Source organism: Ctenopharyngodon idella, chromosome 7 (assembly GCF_019924925.1).
Source record: "Ctenopharyngodon idella isolate HZGC_01 chromosome 7, HZGC01, whole genome shotgun sequence".
Lineage (NCBI taxonomy): Eukaryota > Metazoa > Chordata > Actinopteri > Cypriniformes > Xenocyprididae > Ctenopharyngodon > Ctenopharyngodon idella.
The window spans coordinates 48,530,819-48,555,514 of record NC_067226.1 but is presented as its reverse complement, the minus strand read 5'-3'; the positions used below and the strand labels follow the sequence as shown (position 1 = coordinate 48,555,514).

The window sequence follows — 24,696 nt, the reverse complement described above, 5'->3', positions numbered from 1 at the left end:
GTTTCCACAGAAGTGACCATCCGCTGGCCCAGCTGTACTGCCACTCCACGATGGAGCATCACCACTTCGACCAGTGTCTCATGATCCTCAACAGTCCAGTGAGTCCTTTATACAGACAGATATATGAGGGTCAATGACGTGACGGGTCATTTTTTTGTCCAAAGGCCTTAATAATAATAAAAAAACAAAGATATGACATCCTAAGTATGTAAGGTAGTACAACTAGATCTGTTTTATTGAATCCAAAAGCTTTTAATTATATTTTGTTACATATAAAGGTGTTTTAAAGATTTTGAAGGGTCAAAAGGTCATTTGGTTTAACCGTCCAAAGACCAATACAGCCATTTCATTTGTGATTAAAATATCTAAAAATGTAATAAATGTATATATTTTTTATTCTGGCATGATTTTATAACATCATATATCAACATAGTGCAACATGGTGTTAAAATTATGTGTCGAAGTCGTTGCTTTGTTATGGGAAAGAATTTCATTGATGTCATTCGGACACACAGATACGCTGCTGTGATCATGTAAGATCTGCTTCTGCTGCATAAACAGACAGTCATGAATCCTGGAGCAGATCTAGGCAGGTGGAGCTGGGGAGGTGGAGGGGTTCAGAGGAACACTGAGCCAGACTGTTTGAATATTGAGCAAGCAATCTCATTGGCTGTAGGATCAGCAGTGGCCAATCAGCTTGTGACATGCGGTGATGATGTGATTGCTTGTAAAGGACCATCAGCCAGCGCCCCCTAGTGTTTATTGCAGCACATTTTTACAACGCTAACATACTGCTTTCAAGCACATTCACAGTAGAATAATGGCAAATTTTGTGCATTTCCACAGCAATTCTATTGGTCATACATACTACAGAAAAACACAAGCTTATTCTGTGTTTTAAGCGAGTTTAGAAGGAGAGATTAACTGTTGGGCCAGTGATGCAGACTGTATGAAGACTGTTGAAAAAGTGACTTCAGTAATGGTCAAAAACTGTAAAAGTACACATCATGCAAACCTGCATTTCCAAATATAATGTAGTACACTAACCAAGGACTGTACTGGCCAGATATAAGATTGCAGTTCTAACTATATTAAACTATATTTAATGCAGACATATTTTAAATAAAACTACAGTACTGGTCACGTTACTTACAGACAGATTCAATGATGATTTTGAACATTTTGGTATCAGTCAAACAGGCATCTTTAACAAACCGAAGTGCTTCAGTGACCCTAAACCTTACATAACACATGAAAGCATATGTGAGTGAACCTTAATGCAAAGTTATTAACAAGTGTACCGTGTTGTAAATGTGTAAACCATTCTGTTAATCGTTTGAGTGTGATGACCTATGACCCTTCTATCTGCTGATAAGAGTAATTCACTCCTGCACTGTAAATCCAGAGTAACCTTTAAAAGCAATATCTAAGTTTGCACACACTGACAGTCTCTATCTTTGAAAAGAAAACTGTTCCGGGAGCATTTGCACACAGGGAATGATTACTCTCATTCACATTTAGCAAATTCAATTCCATGCTTTTCTCATCGTCCATAGCCTTAATGTTGTTATGTTGTGTTTGCTTGACTTGGCCTGTTGAGAAAAGGCTTTGCTGTAGCTCATACTTAGAGTTACTAACCTTAAGTATTAAACTGTGGCACATAACAAGCCATTTCCAGTAGAGATAAGAATGATACCTCAAATTGTGTGGCTTTTTTGATGGCACGTGTTCTATTATATACCGTCAGATGATAAAACTTATTTGAAGGAGTGACCCGAGTCAGAGATCAGCATATCATTGGGACTTCTGACTCGAGCTAATAAAGCAAACACCCCAGCATCTCACACCCTTAAAAAGATCAATTTTTGGCAGCTATGGATCCATGAAGATCCTTTAACATCCTTGGAAGCTTTCCATTGCGCAGAAGGTTCTTTATCGTGGTTCTATATTAAATTTGTCTTCACACTAAAACAAACTGTTTTTTTAAGAACTGTTCAATGAAAGGTTGAAAAATTGTTGTTCTCTGGCATCGCTGCGAAAACCTCCTTTTGGAACCTTTTTTTTAAAGGGGACGTATTATGCCCCATTTTACAAGATGCAAAATAAGTCTCTGATGTCCCCAGTGTGTGTATGTGAAGTTTTAGCTCAAAATACCCCACAGATAATTTTTTATAGCATGTTATAATTGCCACTTTTTGGGGTTGAGCAAAAACGCGCCGTTTCAGTGTGTGCCCTTTAAATGCAAATGAGCTGCTGCGCTCGACCTAAGAGGGCGGAGCTTCACGAGCTGATTCTCCGGTGTCAGGAGTCAGTCAGGACGCACTATAATGTCAGAAACTGCGAATATATGCTGCATGGAGATGGAATAGGTATAGTTTAGTTCAATTACAGTTATAACTTATATTGTCTTGTTTTTATCCACTATATTAGTAAAAGCCTGTTGTACCGGACCCGTTCGACTTTACCAATGAGTTTAATGACGTTTATTGTACTTCACACAAAAGATGAAGCGTCTGTATTCACTCTAGAAAATCACTGTAAGAGCTTAATAAAACACACTGCAAGTGTGCATTAAAATATTATCCATAAACTCTCTCTCTCATTATCATCAACATACACAGTGAAGTACACGGAAACACTCGTTACAAAAGTAAACAAATATATAAAGACCTTATACCTTTTCGGGTGGTGCTTAATAAACTGGTAAACTTTATATCCGTAAATCAGCTCCGATGAACTGTAATAAAGTGCTCTCACCTTCATTACTGCCGTATCCAGTATCACTCTGGAGGCTGTAAGCTGGATCATGAACTGATCTATTCTTGAGTAACACATTTTTAGCACAATCTCTGTTTTGTATTGTCCCTTTGTATTGACATTCGTTCACAAAGCAGTCCGGTGTGAAATGATTCGCACAGACATAAACAAATTTCGGTAGAGTTGAGGGAGCATTTTCTTCGAAAACAAAATGAACGCACCTCGTCTTCAGCGGCTCAGATTTCGGGAGTAAATGGAGAGAGCTATGTGGATTAATCCATCCAGCTACAGAACACCTGAAACGCTTGGGAGACGTTCTCATCAGTGCAGCAATGGCGGACCGTGTACAACTGGCTGTGAACTTGCTCAGGGCGGTTCTATGTTAAAACGGCAGTGTCTGTCAACATTCGTGGGTGGGGCCTGTGGCTAATGTGACGTCACACTGCCAGGGATCTGGAAACGGCTTGTTCTGAGACACTGATTATGATTTATGGGGATTAAAAAAAAAAAGGAGTGGTTGGATTTTTATCATTATAGGGTGGTTGTGTACACACACTGCAAACACACATTTATAGCCACACCATGAAAAAGTGAATTTTGCATAATAGGTCCCCTTTAACTCATTCACTGTTATACAGTAGGGGGCGCTGTTACGCATCTTCTGAAAGGGTCCAGAATCTCCGGATCAAAACACGGGAAGAAGAAGCAGAAACAAGTGATAGAAGCATTGCTGATGCATGTTGTAGTCTTTGACAATTTTCTCAGCTTTTTGTTCAAAATGTTGCTTTTTTTAATGAAACTTACCCATATCCAAGTGTTGAAAAAAAAAAAAAAAGAATACATGAAGCTAGAATAAAACTTTTGCTGTTTGTTTTAAAGCAGAGGCTCTGTTCTCTCTTTTAATATATATTGCATGTTCAGATATTCATACAACAGAATATTCTGGGAGCCATGAATGTTTTGTGAAAATCTTAAATTAAAAAGTTAAAAAGTCTGAAATGAATGTAAAGTTGTATGCGTGTCAGATCTTAAAGTGACAGCAGCCTAATAAACCTGCTGCAGTCACTGCTCTTGACTGTTAAAAATGATGGTTTTCAAAAAAAAAAAAAATCCATTTAATTGAGACATCAGAATCAGGGATACTGGCCTTCATTCACAGCAAAGACGCCATTAAACAAATATTTAAAATATACCATCTTTATGTTGTTTCTGCATTCATTTGGAGAGTCAATGTGAAATTATTATAACATAACATTATATTAATATGTGATTAATTACAGAAAAATTTGATTTTTTTTTTTATCGATTGACAGCACTAGTTTTTAAACATCTTGCCATAATAATACAGATAACAGGTTGTTTTCTCTCAGGGTAATCAGATTCTGAGCGGTCTCTCTCTGGACGAGTACAAGGCCACACTGAAGATGATTGAGAAGGCTATTTTGGCCACTGACCTGGCTCTCTACATGAAGTAGGTACCAGATGTCACATACAGCTGCTTTCAGAAACATACAAAAGAGATTTATTAATCGGCTTCTGTTTCATCACACTGTTACCGATTTCTATACGTTTAATTCTTGTTATTCATCATAATGCTAATCTTAATGTCTTTGCAGAAAAAGAACAGAATTCTTTGAGCTGGCGAAGAACAGTCAGTTTGTTTGGGAGGACGAGTATCACAGAGATCTGCTGCGGTGAGTGTCAGGGAAGAGCTGAATGTGTTTATGCATGGGCCGGCTGTTTATATTTCTTCATTATGATGTTATAATCTTCTGCAGGTCGATGCTGATGACAGCATGTGATATCTCAGCTATTACAAAACCCTGGCCTGTACAGAAGAAGGTAAACATGCACACAATTTACCGTAAAGCCAGGCGCATTCATCTATAATCAGCGGAGAAACAGAAAGACTCAAAATAGCTCTTGAAATGTCCTCATCGCCTCCTCCTCTCCTTCTCTTCCATTCTTTTTCTCTTCAGTAATTAACAAGCTAATTAACAGAGGGTGAAGTTTCAGCTGCAATCCTACTCAATGACCATCATTTAGACCTTCACACTCTTATCAAGAATTATGCAAACTCTACAGACTTATTATTTACTGTACATGAGGCCATGTTAAGAATGACGTATGCAGTCTGTATGCTTCATATAGTTATTTCAGAGATGATAAAATAAATGGACATCAATTATTTATCAATGCATTACGCGTTGATTCAGACACTATTGTTAAATCATAGTGGACATTCAGTGTTCTGTTGTAAACACAGCCAGAAATCCGTCACATGACCCTAAAACACTTTTGCAAAGGCTACTAATAACCCGTAATGGCAGAAATGCCATCTAATAACAGACAGGAAGGTGTTGTATAATTGTCATGATGTTTAAGATGGAAATTCAATAATTAACATGTTTGTGTCTCAACAGATAGCAGAACTGGTCGCCACAGAGTTCTTTGAACAAGGTGATAAGGAGCGGCGAGAGCTAAACATTGAACCTATTGTAAGAGCTTCAATTATTTTGTAGAAAGGTTCCCTTTGTGTTTTATAAGACCAGGTCAAAACGACAATAATCATGTGACTTTATTCTTTCCAAGGATCTGATGAACAGGGAGAAGCAGGATAAAATTCCCAGCATGCAAGTGTCTTTCATTGATGCCATCTGCACACAGTTATATGAGGTAAATCATATGAACTGTTCGTTTGTCATTTACTAATATCACTGTTCATTTTAAGTGACCCAACCCAGCCAGAAAGAACCGAAGCTACGAGTTTAGAGCTGGACTAACTGTTTGGTACCTGCACTACTTGGGTTTTGGTGTATGTTTTGTATCTTAAGTTCTTGATTATTGAATTATTACAGTTTTTTACAATCACTAGGACACATTTCTGAAAACTTCTTCAAATTGTTCAAAACTCGTCACACATTGAGCACAACAGAAATCTATATGTGAGCTAAACTGTGGATCATTTATCATTGCTTTGGCACAAAATGCATTCAATGACGACATCTTTCAAATGACACAGAGGGCCTTTACACAGACGCAAAGGCCCGTTCACACCAAAGATGATTACTATAACGATAAAGATATCGTCCTAAAATTGTTCTAAATGTAAACCAGAGTCCACATTAACGATAACGACACAGAGAAACGATTTCATTGGAATCACTTTCAGAATGATTTTTCCAGCTGATGAACAATAACAACACTGACAGCCAATCAGAATCCATCCTGCTCTAAGAGTTCGAGCATTTAAAGTGGCATACGACAAAACTGCAGCGCTTATGATAAACACAATCAGGGCCGTACGCAGAGATTCATAATTACTAAGGTCAGAAAACCTGGTCTACATATGTGTATTTTAAGATGTTTGAAGGCCAAGACTTGGATAACAATAGCTTTAAAACCATGTCAGTATAGCATACATTATTTGACAAACACAGCCTGATAAAAGATACGTAAACATGAGAATCAGGTTAAATGTTGCAAAGAATAATCCACAATACAAACTGAAAATACAGAAGATGTTTAATGCTATTAATGATAATTAAATATCAGCATTCTCAGAACTATAATGACCAATTTCTAACCCTTTACAATAAGGTCCCATTAGTTAATGTTTGTGCATTAACTAACATTAACAATGAGCAATATTTTGGATGACTTCTCAGTCCTGTGTTTCTTATGAATATCCCGGACGAGCCCCCATATTATTTTACAGTAGTTATTCTTTGTTAACACTAGTTAATGAAAATGCAACTGTTCATTGTTAGTTCAACCAATGTTATCCAATGGAACCATATTGTAAATGTTACCGAACTATCCATCTATCTATCTGATAGCCTTCAAGCTTTAAAATTACTTCAAACTGAAAACCTTCAAACTTTAAGCTTTAAAACTGCTTCAAACTTTCTGGTCAGGCTTTCTCAAGCCAGCATCAAAGTTTGTGTTGTTTATTGTCCTTCTGCTCTTGTTCTGCGCTTGTGCGAGCAGGCGCTGACGGGTCTCTCAGAGTGCTGCTCCCCCCTGCTGGAGGGATGTAGGAAGAACAGGCAGAATTGGAAGATACTTGCTGAACATGGAGAGGAAGGAGCTTTGCTTAAAGGAGGACTTTAACTTTTCTGTTGGCATGCATACTTCCTCGGACTATTCACATCATTCCCTGAGACTGAAGGATTACAAGACCCTGGTTTGATGATATTCACATGACATTCACAAAGCATACTAAAGCATGTGCTAAGGTTGGATGGATCGATACCTGTGCAGAAGACATGCTTTAAAACTGTGACTAAACCATCTTGACTCATTAAAGGAATGTTCCCGGTTCAATACAAGTATTTGTGAAATATTACCACAGAAAATCATTTTATCCCTTAGTTTGTAAAAACAAACAATAAATAAATGTATGGTAACTTACACTACCAGTCAAGTTACAGGAAAAAAGAAAAAAGAAATTCAGTTTCCACAAAAATATTAAGCAGCAAATACTGTTTTCAACACTGATAATTAAAAGAACCATTATTAACTCTTTTCCCGCCAGCATTTTTGATAATTTTCACAAAAATGTAATATTTTGTTGTATGAATATCTGAACATGCAATATGTCAAAAGAAAGAAGAGAGCCTCTGCTTTTAAACCATTTTATTCTAGCTCTTTTTTTTTATCAACAATGTGGGTACGTTTTATAAAAAAGCAACATTTTAAACAAAAAGACTATACAACATGCATAAGCATTGCTTTTATAGCTTGATTTTTAGATTCTCTACTCTTTCAGAAGATGTCTAACAGCGCCCCCTACCGTATAACAGTGAAAACACGGAAAGCCTGAAAATTCTGTCAATGGTGTTAATAATTGAGCACTTACAATGGAACTCTAAGAAGCAAGACATTCCAAAGGCAGAAATGTACAAGTTGTATTTTTGTAAGTAATTGTAAATTTGTAAAAAGTTGTAAAACTGCAAACATGACTGATTAATTCCCATTGCTGAGAAGTTTCTCTTTAAAACTGCGCTGTACCAAAGACAGTTTCAAAAACGTGGTTTAAACATGTAACCAATCCCGTCAACGTGCGGGCGGGGCTTATCACATATGCTCAAAGGTTTCTATTTACAACGTTTTTTGCAGTGTGGGGCAATGTAGCCAATCACAGAATTTTGTGAGATCGCCATGAACTAAGACGAGTGACAGCTTTTTATTGATTATAAGCGGAGCGCTCTTTGCGTGCTTTCTAGGCTATAATCCGTTCAGAATTTAAATAAATTGACTCACCGATTCATGCAATGAATCACATAGCGATAACCACTAATCCAAGACTGCCATTTGCTGTTGTGTAGTGTTTACTGCTTCAGTTAACTGAGTGAACGTTTCATGTTTTTAAAATTAAAATAATTTCTCGTGGTAATCGACAGCATATCAACTTGTATTGAGTCCAGAACATTCCTTATCCTTTCTTGTAGTCTGTATTTTTCTGTGCAGCTCACTCACTGAATTACTGATATACGCACATACTTCTTATTTTGCTATGTTGCACTGTTAACATAAGCTGATATTAAAACGAACACATTGAATACAGTCGTTTCTCACTGTTTAACCCTTTCACGTCACTTTGTAAAATACCTTTATATCATGTTGTAGATTTTTTTGTTCACTTGCATTGCATACCTGTGATATGTGAACTTATTTATCATCTGTTACACAAACGTGTTTAATTCTTTGACAATCACAACAAATGCTTGTTTTGACGTGGGATGGAAATAAGATGTCTGTAGAAATGTAAAGTTCAAAATGCTGTCACATGTTTAAAAAGAAACCTGTTCCATACCTGACTTGTTGATGGATCTAGTATTTTCGTGTCAAGTTATTATTTTACAATATTTGAAAATCGTGTTTTTGCCAAAGACTTCATCCGGATGGGACTCAAAATTATGATCAAAACAGAGATCGAGTCCATCAACACCCCCAAAGCTTCACAGTCGGATTGGACATTGTTGCTGATGATTTATACACTGTTGAATGTCTGATGATTGTGTTATTTTACATGTGCTTCAATCGCTTGTATTTAAATCCAGAGAATCTGTACTATTTCTATATTACTATACTGAAGATGCATAACAGCGCCCCCTACCGTATAACAGTGAAAACACGGATTGCCGGAAAAACTTACCAATGGCGGGGAAAGGGTTAAAAAGCACTTTCAGCTCATCAATAACATAAAATTAAAAAATATGTTTCATCTACCTAATTTAAAGGTATTTTATAGTTAATCAGTTGACAAATTGAATGGAGAATGTGTACATTTTAGGTGCTGTAGCTGGCCATTTTAGTTTTTATTTTTGCAGTTCAAATATGAATATGTTTGCAGATATTTAGGAAACATGCTTCTGTTCTGTGTCAGAATGTCTGTTTTTGTTTAGGATCAATTTGGCAACCCGCGTGAGCGTCGAGTCTGAGGAGGAGGGGGCGGGGCAAACAACGCTCCAATATTTTAAATTTGGAGCAGTGTTGCCAAGTCTGCAGTTTTCCAGTGAAACTGGTCTACTTTAACACCGTTTCTGTGGGTTGTATGTGAATTTAACCAGGGGAACCCTGCCAAAAATGTGAATTTTACCCCCTGGAACATGATTTTTACTGGGGGACCCCGGAACACGATTGGGCGGGTTTTGTTGTGAAAACTGGCAACCCTGATTTGGACCCATCTCAACCGCTAGCTGTCAATATTACATACTGCATTTTTTAATACTTGTGGTGCAACAATTAAAAAAAAACATATACAAATATTCCATGTAGAATTAAAACTGCATGGATAAGTATAAAGGGGGAAAAAATGTGATACAAGTAGTCTATAGCACCACACATACTCTAAGATAAAAAAAAGGCTGTTTTCCGCCTCTTCTCACACTGATGAGCCCAGCAGGTGTTTCTCGGATCTTCAACTGAACCATCAGAAACGCAAGACTTTGATGTCTGAAGAACGACAGGCTCAAAGCAGAATGTGCCACCCTGCTTCAGATGAAACACATTTACATCCTTTATCCTGCTCCAGATTTTCATAATTGAGGCGCTAGTGTCTTTATCTGTGGCTCTCTTCAGTGTAGGTAATTAATGCAAGGGCGACAATTCAATCCTCATACAGATCTGGCACATTTATTTTAAAACATCACATGAAATGTACGTTCATTTTGTCAACGATGATTCTATACAGTAATAAAAATCTCTGTATAGAACCAGCATTACAATCATGTATAAATACTAATAATAAAGTAGTAAAACTACTAATTATGCAAAAAATGTAATGAAAAACTTGGGCTGAAACGTGGACCAAAATATGCTCTTGAAGGGCTCTGTGCTGTTCACCCTATTAACTTAGATTTTGTCGCCATCTAGAGGATACTGCAAATTATCAAAGAAACAAATAAATCCACACAATACAATCTTGGAAACAAGACATTTATTTTCTGTATTAGGAAATACATTCTTTAAAATGACAACAAATAAGAAATGAGCTTTATATAGATATATACAGAAGACCGAAACACTGTAACAGAAAACAAAACACAGAACAGAGCGATCACATGGAGTTTGTCCTCTTGTAGGCCACCATACTGTTCACCTTGTGAATAGAAGTAGTGAAGGAACGCAAGCGGACCTCTTCAGATTGGTCGATTAGTTGAGGCCCAGACTCCTCCCACTGCTCCGGCACCTCCAGATCTTTGTCAGTGTAGATCAGCAGGTCGAAGGCGCCTGTTATAAATGACGAAAGTTACTCACACAATAATATAAAGTGTCTAAAACTTTTTCTTCAACTACTCTGTACTAACATTTATATGAATCATTTGATACAATGTAATTACATCTATAATTACACTGTTGACCCACCCTTAACCCTACCTGTACCACCAAACCTGTCCTAATCGTACCCGTATCCACCTCAACAGCAGCACAAGAGCTTTATTTCACAGTACTTGCACTTTCAGTGTACTTCTCTAAGAGAGCACTGAGTAATATAAGGTAACTACAAGTGTTAATATTAGGTTCAGGGCTAGTACCCAGGTATTATAAGAAGCACATAGCGTGTACATGTGAAACAGGACTGTAAAATGAAGCGCTACAACATCAACACAATAACTACACTGTACCGAACCATTCATTTTTGATGCGAGTACACAGTAGTTAAAGACATCCAATATAAAGTGGGACCAGAGTATTTCATTACAATCCAATGAATGGCATATGCAAAATTGCTGAAGTTAAATTAATAATTGGCACAATATTTACACAATTCATTAAAGAATTAAAACAAAAACTAAAATAAGTTTTTAATAAAACAGTTGTTTGTCTGAAATCTTGTCACACCTACTATAGTGAAGCATTTCATATAAAACAATATATAGCACAGGATGATGGTGATCTTGTGGCGACTGTGACTGGAAATTAGAGCCAGAACTATATTAGCGTCCACACCAGCTTAAAGAAAACCCTGAGTTTCCCGCTCGTATGTGTGCCATTCTACAGAACTGGTTCAAAGTCAGAGTTTGAAACAACTTGGGGAAAAAAAAAAAAAAAAAAAGTCTTTCCACAAATGTTGTATGTATGCAAATTGTATAATATCCATGGTTCACATTTCTAGCAATTGTGCAGTTAATTCTCATATTGTATTTTCAGAAAGTTTTGGAATATTTTTCATCTCCCCAAATTTGTCACTACCGAAACACAATAATAAATCATTTAATAAGAAGGGTCACATTGACCTATTAAGATTTTGTTTACATCTACCTCATAAATATATATTTTTTTAAAAAAAGTTCTCACAAGTAAATCAATAACAGTTACAATTTTAACAATATTTCAAGTGTAATTTATGAGATTTGTTGTATTTTGAATCCAATCTTTCTTTGTAAAAGTCATAAAGTTTATCATACTGATGTCAAAGTGAAGGATTCATTAGTTTGAATAAACATTGATCCAAACACTATAATAACATCTTAGCTGATAATTCAATATACTTTATTTTTGACAAAACATCCCATGTTTCGGTCGTGACTGCACATTTCAGTAGTGACAGTAATGTGTTGGTAGTGACCACATCACATGACAGGATTTTAACTCACATACTAAAATACTAATGATTCACATAACTGTACTAAAATTTTATTTCCCCCAAATAAACGATTATGTGTTCCCTTTTGTCACTACCAAAACAGTCATGACCGAAATGTGAAGTTTCGGTGGTGACATTTTAGATAGTTTTGAGCCTAGCTAAAAGATGCTAATCAGCACATGGTTAGCTAGCACAGTTCTGAACAGTTACACACATGAAAACTACATTTTATGGAATAACACCCAAAAAAGTTTGCTTAATTGCAGAAAAAGGTGTTTGTTAGTGACGTTCCTTAAAGTTCCACACAGATTTTCAGACTTCTGAACACATTTAACTCAGAATGATGGACCTATCTACTGTGAAAGAGGCGATGAGAGGGAGGAACACAGGAATATTTCCTGATCAGAAATGTAGAAATGTGTTAAAATCAGTCTCAGACAATGGACTAAAACACACACTGTTTCGGTAGTGACGTGAAAATGCGGGACACATTTTTACATCATGTTTCATGATTTACAAAGAAAATATAAAATAAATACTTTTTTGAACTTTAAAAAAAAAAAAAAAAAATCATAAAGATATTTAAAACAGCAATGGAAAAACTGCAAAAATTATTTCAATATAATTTTCACAAGTTGAAATTTAGGGGTTCAGGACAGACACCTCCCAATTGAAAGGACCCAATAAATGATGATTTTATATATATTAAGCTTACTGATATTTTAAATATTATTTGTGTGATTCAACAGATAATAGAAGGATCTTAGTAAACACCTGAAATACTTGAATGCTTTTTAAATGTGTTTTTGGTTGTGGGACAGCAGCAGCAGTTCTGTAGAACGGCCCATTTACAACTGTGAGGAGGCGTTCATGTGTGTTCAACTCAAACACGATCTTTCCGACATGACTTGAACGCACCATTATTGTTGTAGCTGCTGTGCTTTTATATTAAAAATGATTTAGAAGTATATCTTTATCATTATAGTTATCGTCCATGTTGTGTCAGTCACACGTGTAGTTTACTTACAGGCAGTTTCTAACAACGGCAAGAAGGTGACGGTGGCGGTGATCTGTCGGATAACGGAGCGGATTTCCTCCTGGATGGCTTTTATGGACTTCTCTCTCGGTGCTCTGGAACACACAGTTCTTCATTGGTGACATTGGTCATGTGAACATTAATGAACATTGTTCATGGCTGTGATCACGTACCCGCCCTCCTTTGCCGTCTTGTCACACTCGATATCAAACTGCCATCGCTCCAGCACCTCGTTGGTCTCCAGGCATGTGATGACCACCACCAGCTTCTGAACGGTGCAATCGAACAACCACTCTGAAAGAAACGGACCATCAGTGCTGAAGAACTGAGCAAACCCAGTTACTTTTTCATACACTTGATGTGTATGGCCATCTACCAGAAACTAGTGATTACAGTTTATCAAGGTTTAAATATGAATATTTTTCTTACAAAAAACAATCGCTTCACTTCAGAAGGCCTTTATTACCCCCTGAGTCATATGGATTATATTTATAATGGACGGATGCACTTTTTTGGGCTTCAAAATCTCACAATTTTCATTTTTGGTTGAACTAACTCTTTAATGAAACAAATGAACGGTTCCACAATGTTTGGATGAAAACGGACCTTTGAGCTGCGAGATGACGTTGGTCAGGTAGTTCTTCAGCTTGCTGTCTGTGGTCAGGTGAAGGCTCATGTCGTACTGCGTGACTCTGGTGAAGGTTTCTGCCGGATAAATCCCTCGCTGGTACAAGATGCTGTTGATCCCGAACGCTGCAGACCACAAACAAAAGACCGGCTTCATTTATTCTCTGGAACGACTACAAAGACACAGCACTGCATAACTAATGCATTTCACTGTCCAAATGAGTCGTTCTGTAAGATTTGTAGGTGCTGAAAATGGTTGTTTTAATTATTTTAACCCTATAAAGCCTGCTGTATCATATTTGATATGCAAATTTCTAATGCCTCTAAATGATCAAAACTGCATTGTATACATTCTATATAACGTGTATGTGTATATGTGTACATATACATATATATATATATATATATATGAAAAAAATCACCAGAATCAAATATGATCATAAGGTTTTTTGAGGAAGGTTTATTTGTTCATCTCTCAATCATCATTGTACTGCATTATGTTTTGATCATAAAACTAAGCATTTAAATTTAACCTTACTAAGACATTTTGATTGGCAGATATCGAGTGACGAATGATATTTATATGCATTTTTATGTAAGTATCAGCTATACTGTTATACAGGTCTTACTTTTCGACCACATAAATATCAACATCTGCATCAAATTGCATATTTTTGCTCAGTTTGAGCCTCTGAATATTCAGGAAAAGGTGTTTTTCCTCCTCGTGCATCAGCTCCATATTCTCATTCTATATAAACCATAAAAGCCCGATGTTTCAAAAAACACATACGCAAACTCTTTTTAGATTTATTTGATATTGTGTCTAAATGTCCAATAAACTGTTCCAATTAAATATATTTTTCTGACTAACGTATTTCATATGTCAGGCTTTACAGGGTTAAAGATCACAATGAGGAGAACTGCACCTCTTAAAACCACGCATTGGAGATTAAAAGAGAAAAGGGAACAACTTTAACGATGGCGAATCCAGCAGACACCTCAGGATTCAACTCGTTTTCAATTCTATTACTGTTGTAAACACGACAAACACTGACGACGCCATGAAACGCATTAATCTGTCCAAAAACCAGTAACGTTACTTACAGAAGAATTCAGCAACAAGTTCCGCGCTTCCCTTCAGCGTGATTCCCTTCAGTGTTTTAGACATCTTGAATTGAGTTTAGATTAGTTAGTTTGAGTGTAACTTCAGTCCTCGCTGCTGCTGCTGCTTGTTTTTTATTTTCTTAACCGCCGAGCAGTTTGAATCTTGACGCTGCGTCTGACGTAAGCGCCGCGTCATTATGACAAACCGGAACTGCTCACGTTCCACGAATCAACGTACAGAAAACACACACACACACACACACAAATTCAGATCTCGATTAAAGTTTAGCAACAAAATGCTTTTGACCATGTCTTTATTGTCAGACTATATTATCAACAATTTACAAAGGCTGATAATTATATAATAAGCAGAAGAAGAGGGTGAAATTGGAAGGATCCTGAAACATCTAACAAAATGGGCGGGGTTTAATAATTCTCTTCTTTTACTGTTTTTATTCAGTATTTGAATGTTTTATTGAACTATTTTTATTTTTTTAACAAAATGATATTTAGTGCCTTTTAATTGTGTAGGGTATTGGCAAAGACTTAAGATTAACAAAGACGACGCTCTCATCATAGATGTATAGATGCCTCATTAGTGTCCGTCCGCCATAATGGAACGGTCAAATACGGCCCGTGACCACTCGAGAGCAAAGTTGACTGTACTGCAACCTATTCACATGTTTGAATATATCTGCCTTAGGCATTAGCAGATGATTTTCACACCATTTAGTTTATAATTAAAGGGTTAGTTCACCCAAAAATGAAAATTCTGTCATTAATTACTCACCCTCATGTCGTTCCACACCCGTAAGACCTTCGTTCATCTTCAGAACACAAATTAAGATATTTTTGATGAAATCCGATGGCTCAGTGAGGCCTGCATTGACAGCAAGATAATTAACACTTTCAAATGCCCAAAGACAGTTCATGTGAGTACAGTGGTTCAACCTTAATGTTATGAAGCGGCGAGAATACTTTTTGTATAACGACTCAACAATATCTAGTGATGGGCGATTTCAAAACACTGCTTCATGAAGCTTCGAAGCTTTACGAATCTTTTGTTTTGAATCAATGGGTCAGAGCGTGTATCAAACTGCCTAAGTCATGTAAACCATTGAAATTTCTAAACGTTTCGAAACACTTATGACGTAATGAAACCTCGTTTACTGAAGTCTTTGGCAGTTGGCAGTTTGATACACGCTCCAAACCACTGATTCGAATCAAAAGATTCATTAAAGAACCTTTAATGTGATAAGTACGCAAGTGGATATTGCTTATTGAGTTGTACATAAAAACACAAATCAGCACATTAGGTTATACCAATTCGCCTGGAATTTACAGCTCTGTGGTTTTTACAGCCATAGCACTGCACAAAAATTTTAGATGAAAATTCATTAATTTGTTTGTGTGAGTGATAAACAGCGTCATGTTAACCATTCCAAGGCAGACGCGTCGACTTTGAATTTCAAATACTTTTAAATTTCATTTTTTGTTCTAGAATACATCTGTCTGACAGCTGCACTGACTGATAAAATGGGAAGCAGGGACTATGCATGACTATTTAAATCAACACCAGCTCAGAAGAAATCATTCCGTGTGTAGAAGTGTGAAAGAAACAATCAGTGAAAAAACACTAGCCAAATTTGTGGAGTGAATGATGTTATTGACTTCATGAGTGGCAAAGTTAAAGACTTAACAGTCAAAATTGACGAGGTGGAGCATGGCTAAGAGGGCTTATACACCTGGAGGCTTATTCACGTCAGTGGAATTTGAGATTTTCTGGAGTCCCTGAAAGGGAGAGAGAAGATGTTCGAGGTAAGATCATCCATCTTTGCAAGAATCTTGCCAGAAGCTAAAGGCACATTTACAGCTGTCCGTTCATCGCCTGGGTCGACAACAAGCCCAGAGGAGTCATCGTCCAATTTACCTCTCAACACAATGCTGTCTAGCAGGCTGCTAGGGATATATCCATCTCAAGAATAACAACCTGAAAATAACACAGGATCTGTCTCCGGCAGATAGAGAAAGATGAAACAAGTGTTGGCCCGCTCTGGTAAACAAACAAGACAATATATCATGATTGGAAGAGCCTTTGAGGAGGAAATAGTCCCTCCTGTTTTAAACATAGCTGTCACGGGTTAGCAGTAGCGATAATCCAAACAAAGATCCGTGGCGTGATACGGTATTTATTAAATAACATTTAATTAACACCTGGAACCATAAAGAAATACACACTATAGCACGTAACATTAACTAAAAAAAATGAACAGAGGAAGAACGAAGGTTTAAATACACATGGTAATCAACAGAACAGGGAACAGGTGTGACTGATCAGGGACTGTGGTAATTAAATGAAAGAACTAGAATTCAGGCAAACAGACAATGAAGAGTAAGGGTGCGTTTACACGACACCGTTTTCAACTAAAAATGTAAAACTTTTTATGCGTTTTGACCATTCATGTACACGAAAACGGCATTTTGGGGGGCCTGAAAACGCAAACTTTTGAAATCAGGTTTCAAAGTGCAAGATTTGTAAAATGATACCATTATCGTCTCCGTATATACTACAAAAAAGTGAATTTGTGAAAACGGTGACATCATTCAGTCTATAGGTGCATAGTATTTCTTTACAAAATTAGGTCGCCATCTACTGGCCTGCCAGCAGAATACAGCATTTTCAGTCGTTCTTGCGGATCCGTGTGAACGGGGATCGTTTTGACAACGGTGTCGTCTGTACTCAAAAAATGCACAGGCAAAATTGTGGATCGTTGTCGTGTAAACTTGCCCTAAGGCTAAAATTAAACAAGACAGAGAACTAAACATGACCATGACAGTAGCACCATTCTTAATGTCTTATTGAACTGGTGTGACGTCATTTCGAAATTAAGCCAAAACGAAGTTTGTTTAGAGTTTTTTTCAGGAGTCCAAAAATGTTGCCTAAGCTGGTAAAAACAGCTCTGAACTATCATTGGTCCGTGGCGATGATGTAATAGGTGGGTGTGGCTCTGAGGCTCCGCCTTATTTGAGGTGTAAATCTCCTTCTTCTTCAGTTCATTTCTTCTGTTCAGCCTCAAGAGACCTTGCATCAAGTGCCGACCCAAAACTGCTTACTGCACGAAAGTACAAACAGTTAATTTAATATTACAGTTATTACAGTAAGGTCATGTCACACTACCTGTCCGTCCATGTTAGCCTTTGCCTAATTTTAACAATTCGGCATTCAAGTGAAGCTTTATGCAATAGAAAGAACACTGTAAATGGGCACTGCACAAGGCCTGAGGAATTGTGTCACATTTCTTGCAGCTTTTTACCACTTAGCAACGGATGTTTATCCATATATACTGCTGTGCAACGCTGAAATACGACCCCAATCATCTGTCGCACGTCATCTGCCGGCTTCCTGCCTCCATTATCCCCTTCACTCCCACAGATGTGCAGCTGTATTTTCATACATGACAAGTTCCAGAGCATCTACTGTTGCCTCTATAAACTGCCTCTAGATTTTGAGTTTGAAACTGTCTACAAACACTCTTTTATGAAGGATAGACTCAGACTAGAACTAGTCTTAAGACTTAAAAACTATAGGACCTAAAAACTAGCTTAAAGCTAAAAAAAAGTCAAGCGCTCAGTTGCAAGAAAGGACAAATTTCATGTACTACGGACACCCTTATGCAAAGAAAATGTATTTCCATTTATAATAATAATACATTTATTTTGTATAGCGCCTTTAAAAGTTGCAAACTTTCCATGAAAGCTTACATAAAAGAAAAACACAACAATATAAGACAATATATTATACAATTCAACAAGAAATAAATCACAAAAAAATACAACAAAAAACTAATCAAATAAAAGCTTTCCTGAAAAAGAATGTTTTGAGCAAAGTTTTAAAAACAGCTAAAGAATTAGTATCCCTAATGGCAATTGGGAGAAAGTTCCACAGTTTTGGAGCCTACGTTGAAATGCCTGTAAGCATTAGGATTTTAAAATCTATACGGTATTTAACAGGAAGCCAGTGCAACGTCTTCAAAACAGGAGTTATATGGTCGCCAGCCCTAGCCCCAGTTAAAATTCTAGCTGCTGAATTCTGCATTTGTTAAGAGAGGATTTGGACACTCCAACAAGGAGAGCATTGCAGTAATCAATTCGTGAGAAAACAAAAGAATTAATAAATTTTCTAGCAACAGAAAAGGACAACATAGGCCGAATATGTGCAATATTTCTAAGATGAAAAAATGAGGTCTTTACCGTGTTCTGGACAAAAGGTTCGAATGATAGAGTGCTGTCAAAGATAACACCAAGATTTTTTAGTTTACTGTGTAGCTCTAGGGCAACACCATCAACTGAAAGATCTATAGAAGCAGCATTTCGCAGTTGGTGGGGAGAGCCAAGAAGCATAACTTCAGTTTTAGAGCTATTCAGACAGAGAAAAATTTTAGACATCCACAACTTAATCTCAGACAGTTGGAAAGATGAGGGACATCCACAAATTGACCAGGTTGAGAATGTATATAAATCTGAGTATCATCAGCATAGAAGTGGTAGCTGAGATTAAGGGATCTTAAAAGCTGACCGAGAGGATAAATATAAATGCTGAAAAGCAGGGGACCAAGAACTGAGCCCTGTGGGACACCAGTACAAACAGGGTCCACATCAGATCTAAAACCATCCATAAAAACAAATTGAGTGCGACCTGTAAAATATGACCTAAACCAATCTAGGGCAGATACACCAAAAACTGTTTCAGTCTATTTAGCAAAAGCATGTGGTCAACAGTGTCAAAGGCTGAACTAAGATTGAGTAAAATGTGAATCGAGAGAGCGCCAGAATCAGAAGCTAACAGTAAATCATTAACCAGGGCTGTTTCAGTGCTGTGCAGTTTCCTAAACCCAGATTGAAGGGGCTCAAACTGATTATTGACCGTTAAATGGTTGTGTAATTGAGACGAAATAACACCCTCTAAAATTTTAGCAATAAATGGAAGATGAGAAATTGAACCAAAGTTACTGAGATTGTTCGAATCACTATTTTGCTTTTTTAATATGGAGTGACAGCAGCAGTTTTAAGTGCTGTTGGCACAACACCAGTAGCCAAGGAGTCATTTATTATTGTAAGAACAACAGGGCACAAGTAACCAAAACAGGATTTAAATAAACTAGAAGGCAGGGGATCAAGTATGCAAGTGGAAGCTTTCATACGAGGTGACTAAGGAAAAATTAGAGAAGGGTGTACAGGAAAAACTTGGTAGATTAACCGTAGAAACATGAGGTCTAAAAGAACTAAGAATATCTTTGCGAACGTTATCAATTTTTTAAAACTGAAGAATTTAAGAAAATCATTGCAAGTCTGAACTGACGCAGTTTGGGTATTCGAACCATCTACTTTCAATAGACTGTTAATAATGTGAAAAAGCTGCCTAGGGTTGTTATGATTATTGTCAATAATCTGAGAAAAATATGAAGACCTTGCAGTGTCAATTTCTGCTTTATATTGGCCCCCAAAAAAACTGACAAGCCAGAACCACGCCATTTACGTTTCAGTTTGCGACATTCCACCTTCTCTGAACGCAAATTGTCATTATAGCAGGGAGCTGTATGTACGAAAGAGATATTGCGTGTTTTAATAGGTCCAAACATGTCCAAATTGGCAGCAAGAGCATTATTAAGTAAAATAATCTACCCTTAAACCCACCCGTCACTGGGGTTTAGATAAATCGTACGAATTAGCCACCTCATAAAATATGTACGAATTGGTCGTGAGATAGCGTTGGTTTGACTGTTCACACCAGATGATACGACTATGAGACACGACAAAATCAATCAAAAATCACAGCCAATCAGAAGAGCGTGTGGGCGGAGTCTCTCTGCAGCCACTGCACTGGCGAGCAAATGGATGAATACATAATCAATTTCATAAACTAAAAATACATACTGAGCGACTGAAACAATCTTTGTGATAGAATACACTTGTTTGTTCACAGTCTGAACGTTCTTGTTTTGTTTAATTTATCGCTTTCAGCGTCTATAAAGGTCACGCAGAATGATGTTCAAACTCACATTAGACACTTTTATTTTAAAGTAAGCATATAATCAGTATCTGAGATTATCATTGTTATACTTTGTATGTTGTTGTTGTTCCAGCTAAAACAGAATTGTCGTGGTTGTTTAGGACAAATCTCTGATTAGCATCAGGACATGATGTAACATGACGTTCTGTAAAGCTGTGTTAAAACGATGCGTAGTGTGAAAAGCACTATACAAATCAATTTGATTTGACGTGAAGATCAGTTGGAACATCTGTTATGTTCTGCCATACAGTGAAGGGTGTTAAGTAGCCTACATTTGTCTTTCTCAGCTACATCTGTGCCTCTTTATCATTTACAGATGAGCAGATATAATGTCCGTCCGGCTCTGTTTGACTACTGCAGTCATATACCCACATCTGAAAACTCAAATGCACATCAAATACATACATTTACAAATAAAAGCGCAGACGAAATCTCTAGACAACAATTTAAATGGAGAGCAAGTATCTTTTGCTCAAATTAAAGCAACATACAGGGAAAAAAAATATATATATTTTTTCTTTCTCAGGGTCATTTGTTTCTGTGTCCATTTAAACAAATCGATTTAGAATGACATTTTCTGTAAGGTTTTATCAAATAATTAGTAAGGATCACTTTCGCCTTTGCTTATCCAATTGGAACAAACCCTTAAATTTAAGTATTAACATCCAGTGTGAAGAAGAGGTGTGTTATTACATTTCTGTCATCACATTACCAAACAAACACTGCCCAAACCTTCTCCTGGGTGTGTATAAATGTAATTTTCATATGTTATTAAAAGAAAAAGAGCACATTAGTTTGTCAAGTTGCTCTTCTAAATAGCAGGTAAAAGTTTGAGTTACACAACAAATCGTCCGACCGACAGTCCGTGACTCGGCATCCAATAAGAAGCCAAACAGATCTTTTAAAAACCAGCTGAAAGAAGGCTACTGTATGACTACATAGCGCTCATTCATCTAATCTCAGGCCTGATTACAACACCAACTAGCCACAGTTCTGTTATAAATAGTGAGCTTTCTTTCTGCACACTTTGCATCTTGTAAAAGCGAGGGGACCTCATCGGGCTGTCTTTGACATATGCCACGTGCCGGAGCGGAAAGCAACAGTTTTTTCAGCTGTGGTGAAGTACTCAAACACATACCTCTCGAGACCCGTCTGTCTGTCATATACCGCTTATTCAAGATATAAGTGCAGTGTAGTTCTACTAACATTGAAGAAACCTCCTGTTCTGCTGCCTCTGTTTACAAAGCTTCTCCCTGCTTTTATACTCTTAATTGAAACCTAAAAACACATAGATTGAGCAATAGCAGCATGTTGAAGAGGCACAACAGGCTCTCTGTGAGGCTGAGGGGGAGGGAACGGATTCCTCCCTCGGGGGATTGAGAAGCACAGTAAGTGGAGCTGGATATGTCCACTGAGACAGTAATGTCCACATGGGATGCAAGGGGAGTCATGGTACTTGGGTTATCCATATGTTGTGGTTTTCTGGTCACCTATAGCACCTGGCATTCTGGTATTTTATTAGGGTTAAGCTTCTGTGATCTTTACTTGATTTCAGTTATGGGTCGATTTTGTGGGTAGGTTATAAGTTTTAGCTGGTAAGCCTTTGAAGCTAAAGGTTTTAGGATTAAAGTGTCGCTTGGTAAAGTATTTAGTCAAAGGCTTCAAGGACTGACTTCTGACACCACCAAAAGGTCATGACCCCTAAGTCACATGATACCAATTTACTTTTGTTCAGTACACACTGTATTAAAATGCTTTGTCACTACCCGATTTATGTGCTGCGCGATTAATCGTTAAAAGATCACAATCTCGATTGAAACACCCAACCAAACTCATTCCTACATGACAACGATTCGCCCGTGTTTATTAAACCTTTGAAAAAAAAAAAAACCTTTGACAAAATCACAGCGAACATTTGATTCTGTGTTCACGCTGCCGTCGTCATGTTTAGATATGAAACAACTTCAAAAGTCTTTTCAACCACAGTCATTATTTCTGTGTTACAATAATTCAAATTATCACAGAAATACCTGGATAAAAGTTTATAGTTTGGATATAAACACTAGAAAGGTTTCCATTACAGATTTGCACAAAACTTTTGCAATATTTTCTAAATGTCAATAAAAAACAATTGCGAAATGGAGGGTTTCCATTAACTGATGTTATGCGACTAAAATGTAATTTTTTCCTCTCACGATAAGTCATTCCAAAAATCATGGCAACGGGTTTTTGGAATTACCTAAAATGTAGGTTTAGGTATTTCACAGCCACTGCACTAGCCACTATTTTTTAATCAAAGGAGACACGTGTTATCCAAGCATTTATGGCAAGGAAAGCCCCTTACTCTTGGGAGCGGCCACATATGAGGTGTTTCTGGGTGTTTCTCCCTAATATCTGCTTCCAGGTCTTGAAAAATTGTGACATTTCTTTGTTGTTTAGAATCCAGTATTCCCATAATTCTTTTGTCTTTTATGAGTTTAATAAAGAACTCTGTCTTGTCTTCTGTCCAAACATACTTTTACGTACACCAGGTGACCTGTAAATGCGAAAAAAAACTGTTTCCATTGCAGTTTTGTGGAATATTCCTTTTTCGAATTGCCTGAAAAACCACCTCATGCGAGCATAAAAACTATATGAGAGTATATATGAGAGTTTTTGCGAAATTGACGTTTTTCCATTTGGCAATATGCAATTTCAGTTTGCGCAATTTGAAGGGTAATGGAAACGCAGGTACTGTCTATGGTAGCGATCAGAATAGGAACATAGTACTGACTCTTCAAAAACCTATAGTATCATTACATCGTTACACCAGTAGGTGGTGATAAGTGACTGTTGTTTGTCATGAATCATTCATTTCAGAGATTCGTTCAAAAAGACTGATTCATCCAGTAATGAAACTAGTGAAGTCTTTATGAGTGAGTCATTGAATTATTCACTCAACCTGTTTATTTTATAATTCATTCAGATTAATTAAACATTTTAAATAGACTGCAGCAATTAACATTTTGTCAGAACCTCTAGTAAGTTACATGTTATTTTGTTTAGTTGTGAGTTCAGAATCGTGGGAGAATCGTGATCTTTATTTGAAGTAAAAAAACATGATTCTCAATTTATCCAGAATCGTGCAGCACAACTTAAGGTGGTTAAAACAACTTTTTTTTTTTTTTTAATTAAATATCATTATATGCTGACCTGCTTTTACCACCTGTTTTTAATACTTACTCACACTTCAGACTACATGGTATCAGCATAATTTTGGCACGATCCAAAGGGTGTCGTAGTGACTCATAAACGATAATGAACATTGGGAAGCAAAAATCGGTCGTTTTATCTCATATAGTGGACGACAACCGACTGCGCGTCTGCAGTGTTTCACAGTGTCACGACAGAAAGACAAGCATTGTTGACAGAAGCTCTTCCATACACAGCTTTCAAACACGGCAAAATGAAAGAGACGATGTGTTGTTGCTGCTAGGTGAAATTATGCAATGGAGGAAAGGTTTGTGGAGTGATAGCAACAATCCTCCTGCCTTTAAGATGTTTTTATTCAAGGGAATAATTCATTTATTATTTTCCACGAGTTGATATCCAGCCCGGGAACATACAATTTCGGCACCCCAAACCTAAAACAGCAGAGAATTTGCCCTCACATCGGGCTATTAGATTGACCATTGGGCTAGTTTTGTTGTGCATATCTGGCAACCCTGCATGTTGCAAAACAGCTGTTGGATAACATGTTAGATAGACAGTGTACAGTTGCGAGCGAAGGCCTTAACTAGACATGAATCTCTCTGAGAGAGTGTGTGTGAAGGGATAAACCCACAGGCCTCCCGACCGCTACACACACCACATACCTCTGGAATCCCATCGGACACAAGCCTGTCAGTGTTTCAGGGTTCAGCGACTGCGAGAAATGCACAAACACACCAGTTAAAGGACCTTAATGCAGTCAAAAAGAAACGCGCACATGCAACTCTGACTGTCTTCTTTCTGCACCATATAATAAAA

The 24,696-nt window shown here is 37.2% G+C and overlaps 2 protein-coding genes across 6 annotated transcripts in view; one reads left to right on the top strand and one right to left on the bottom strand.

The window, feature by feature from the left end:
• Window positions 1-8,579, top strand: part of pde5ab (phosphodiesterase 5A, cGMP-specific, b) — a 45,787-nt gene extending 37,208 nt beyond the window's left edge. For all 5 annotated transcript variants that reach the window (XM_051899805.1, XM_051899806.1, XM_051899807.1 and 2 more), the window contains exons 15-21: window positions 11-98; window positions 4,128-4,228; window positions 4,374-4,451; window positions 4,536-4,599; window positions 5,181-5,255; window positions 5,350-5,433; window positions 6,748-8,579. In XM_051899805.1, coding sequence (XP_051755765.1) covers window positions 11-98; window positions 4,128-4,228; window positions 4,374-4,451; window positions 4,536-4,599; window positions 5,181-5,255; window positions 5,350-5,433; window positions 6,748-6,870 — 613 coding nt within the window. In that variant the 3' untranslated portion in view covers window positions 6,871-8,579. The remainder of the gene's footprint in view (window positions 1-10; window positions 99-4,127; window positions 4,229-4,373; window positions 4,452-4,535; window positions 4,600-5,180; window positions 5,256-5,349; window positions 5,434-6,747) is intronic.
• A 1,607-nt stretch (window positions 8,580-10,186) lies between these two features.
• On the bottom strand, window positions 10,187-14,827 carry mad2l1 (MAD2 mitotic arrest deficient-like 1 (yeast)). The gene is made up of 5 exons (XM_051899820.1): window positions 14,619-14,827; window positions 13,494-13,640; window positions 13,061-13,181; window positions 12,879-12,982; window positions 10,187-10,494 (listed from the first exon to the last, which is right to left on the bottom strand). The coding sequence occupies exons 1-5, from the start codon at window positions 14,680-14,682 to the stop codon at window positions 10,322-10,324; spliced, it is 609 nt and encodes a 202-aa protein (XP_051755780.1). The 5' UTR covers window positions 14,683-14,827; the 3' UTR covers window positions 10,187-10,321.
• Between the last annotated feature and the right edge of the window lie 9,869 nt (window positions 14,828-24,696).

What these genes read in the sequence shown, in the direction of transcription:
- mad2l1 (XM_051899820.1), bottom strand. Translation starts at nt 14,682, where the DNA reads ATGTCTAAAACACTGAAGGGAATCACGCTGAAGGGAAGCGCGGAACTT. An exon ending in ACTTGTTGCTGAATTCTTCT is followed by an intron (nt 13,641 to 14,618) that starts GTAAGTAACGTT and finishes TGTGGTCTGCAG; the next exon opens with CGTTCGGGATCAACAGCATC. An exon ending in CGTCATCTCGCAGCTCAAAG is followed by an intron (nt 13,182 to 13,493) that starts GTCCGTTTTCAT and finishes CGTTTCTTTCAG; the next exon opens with AGTGGTTGTTCGATTGCACC.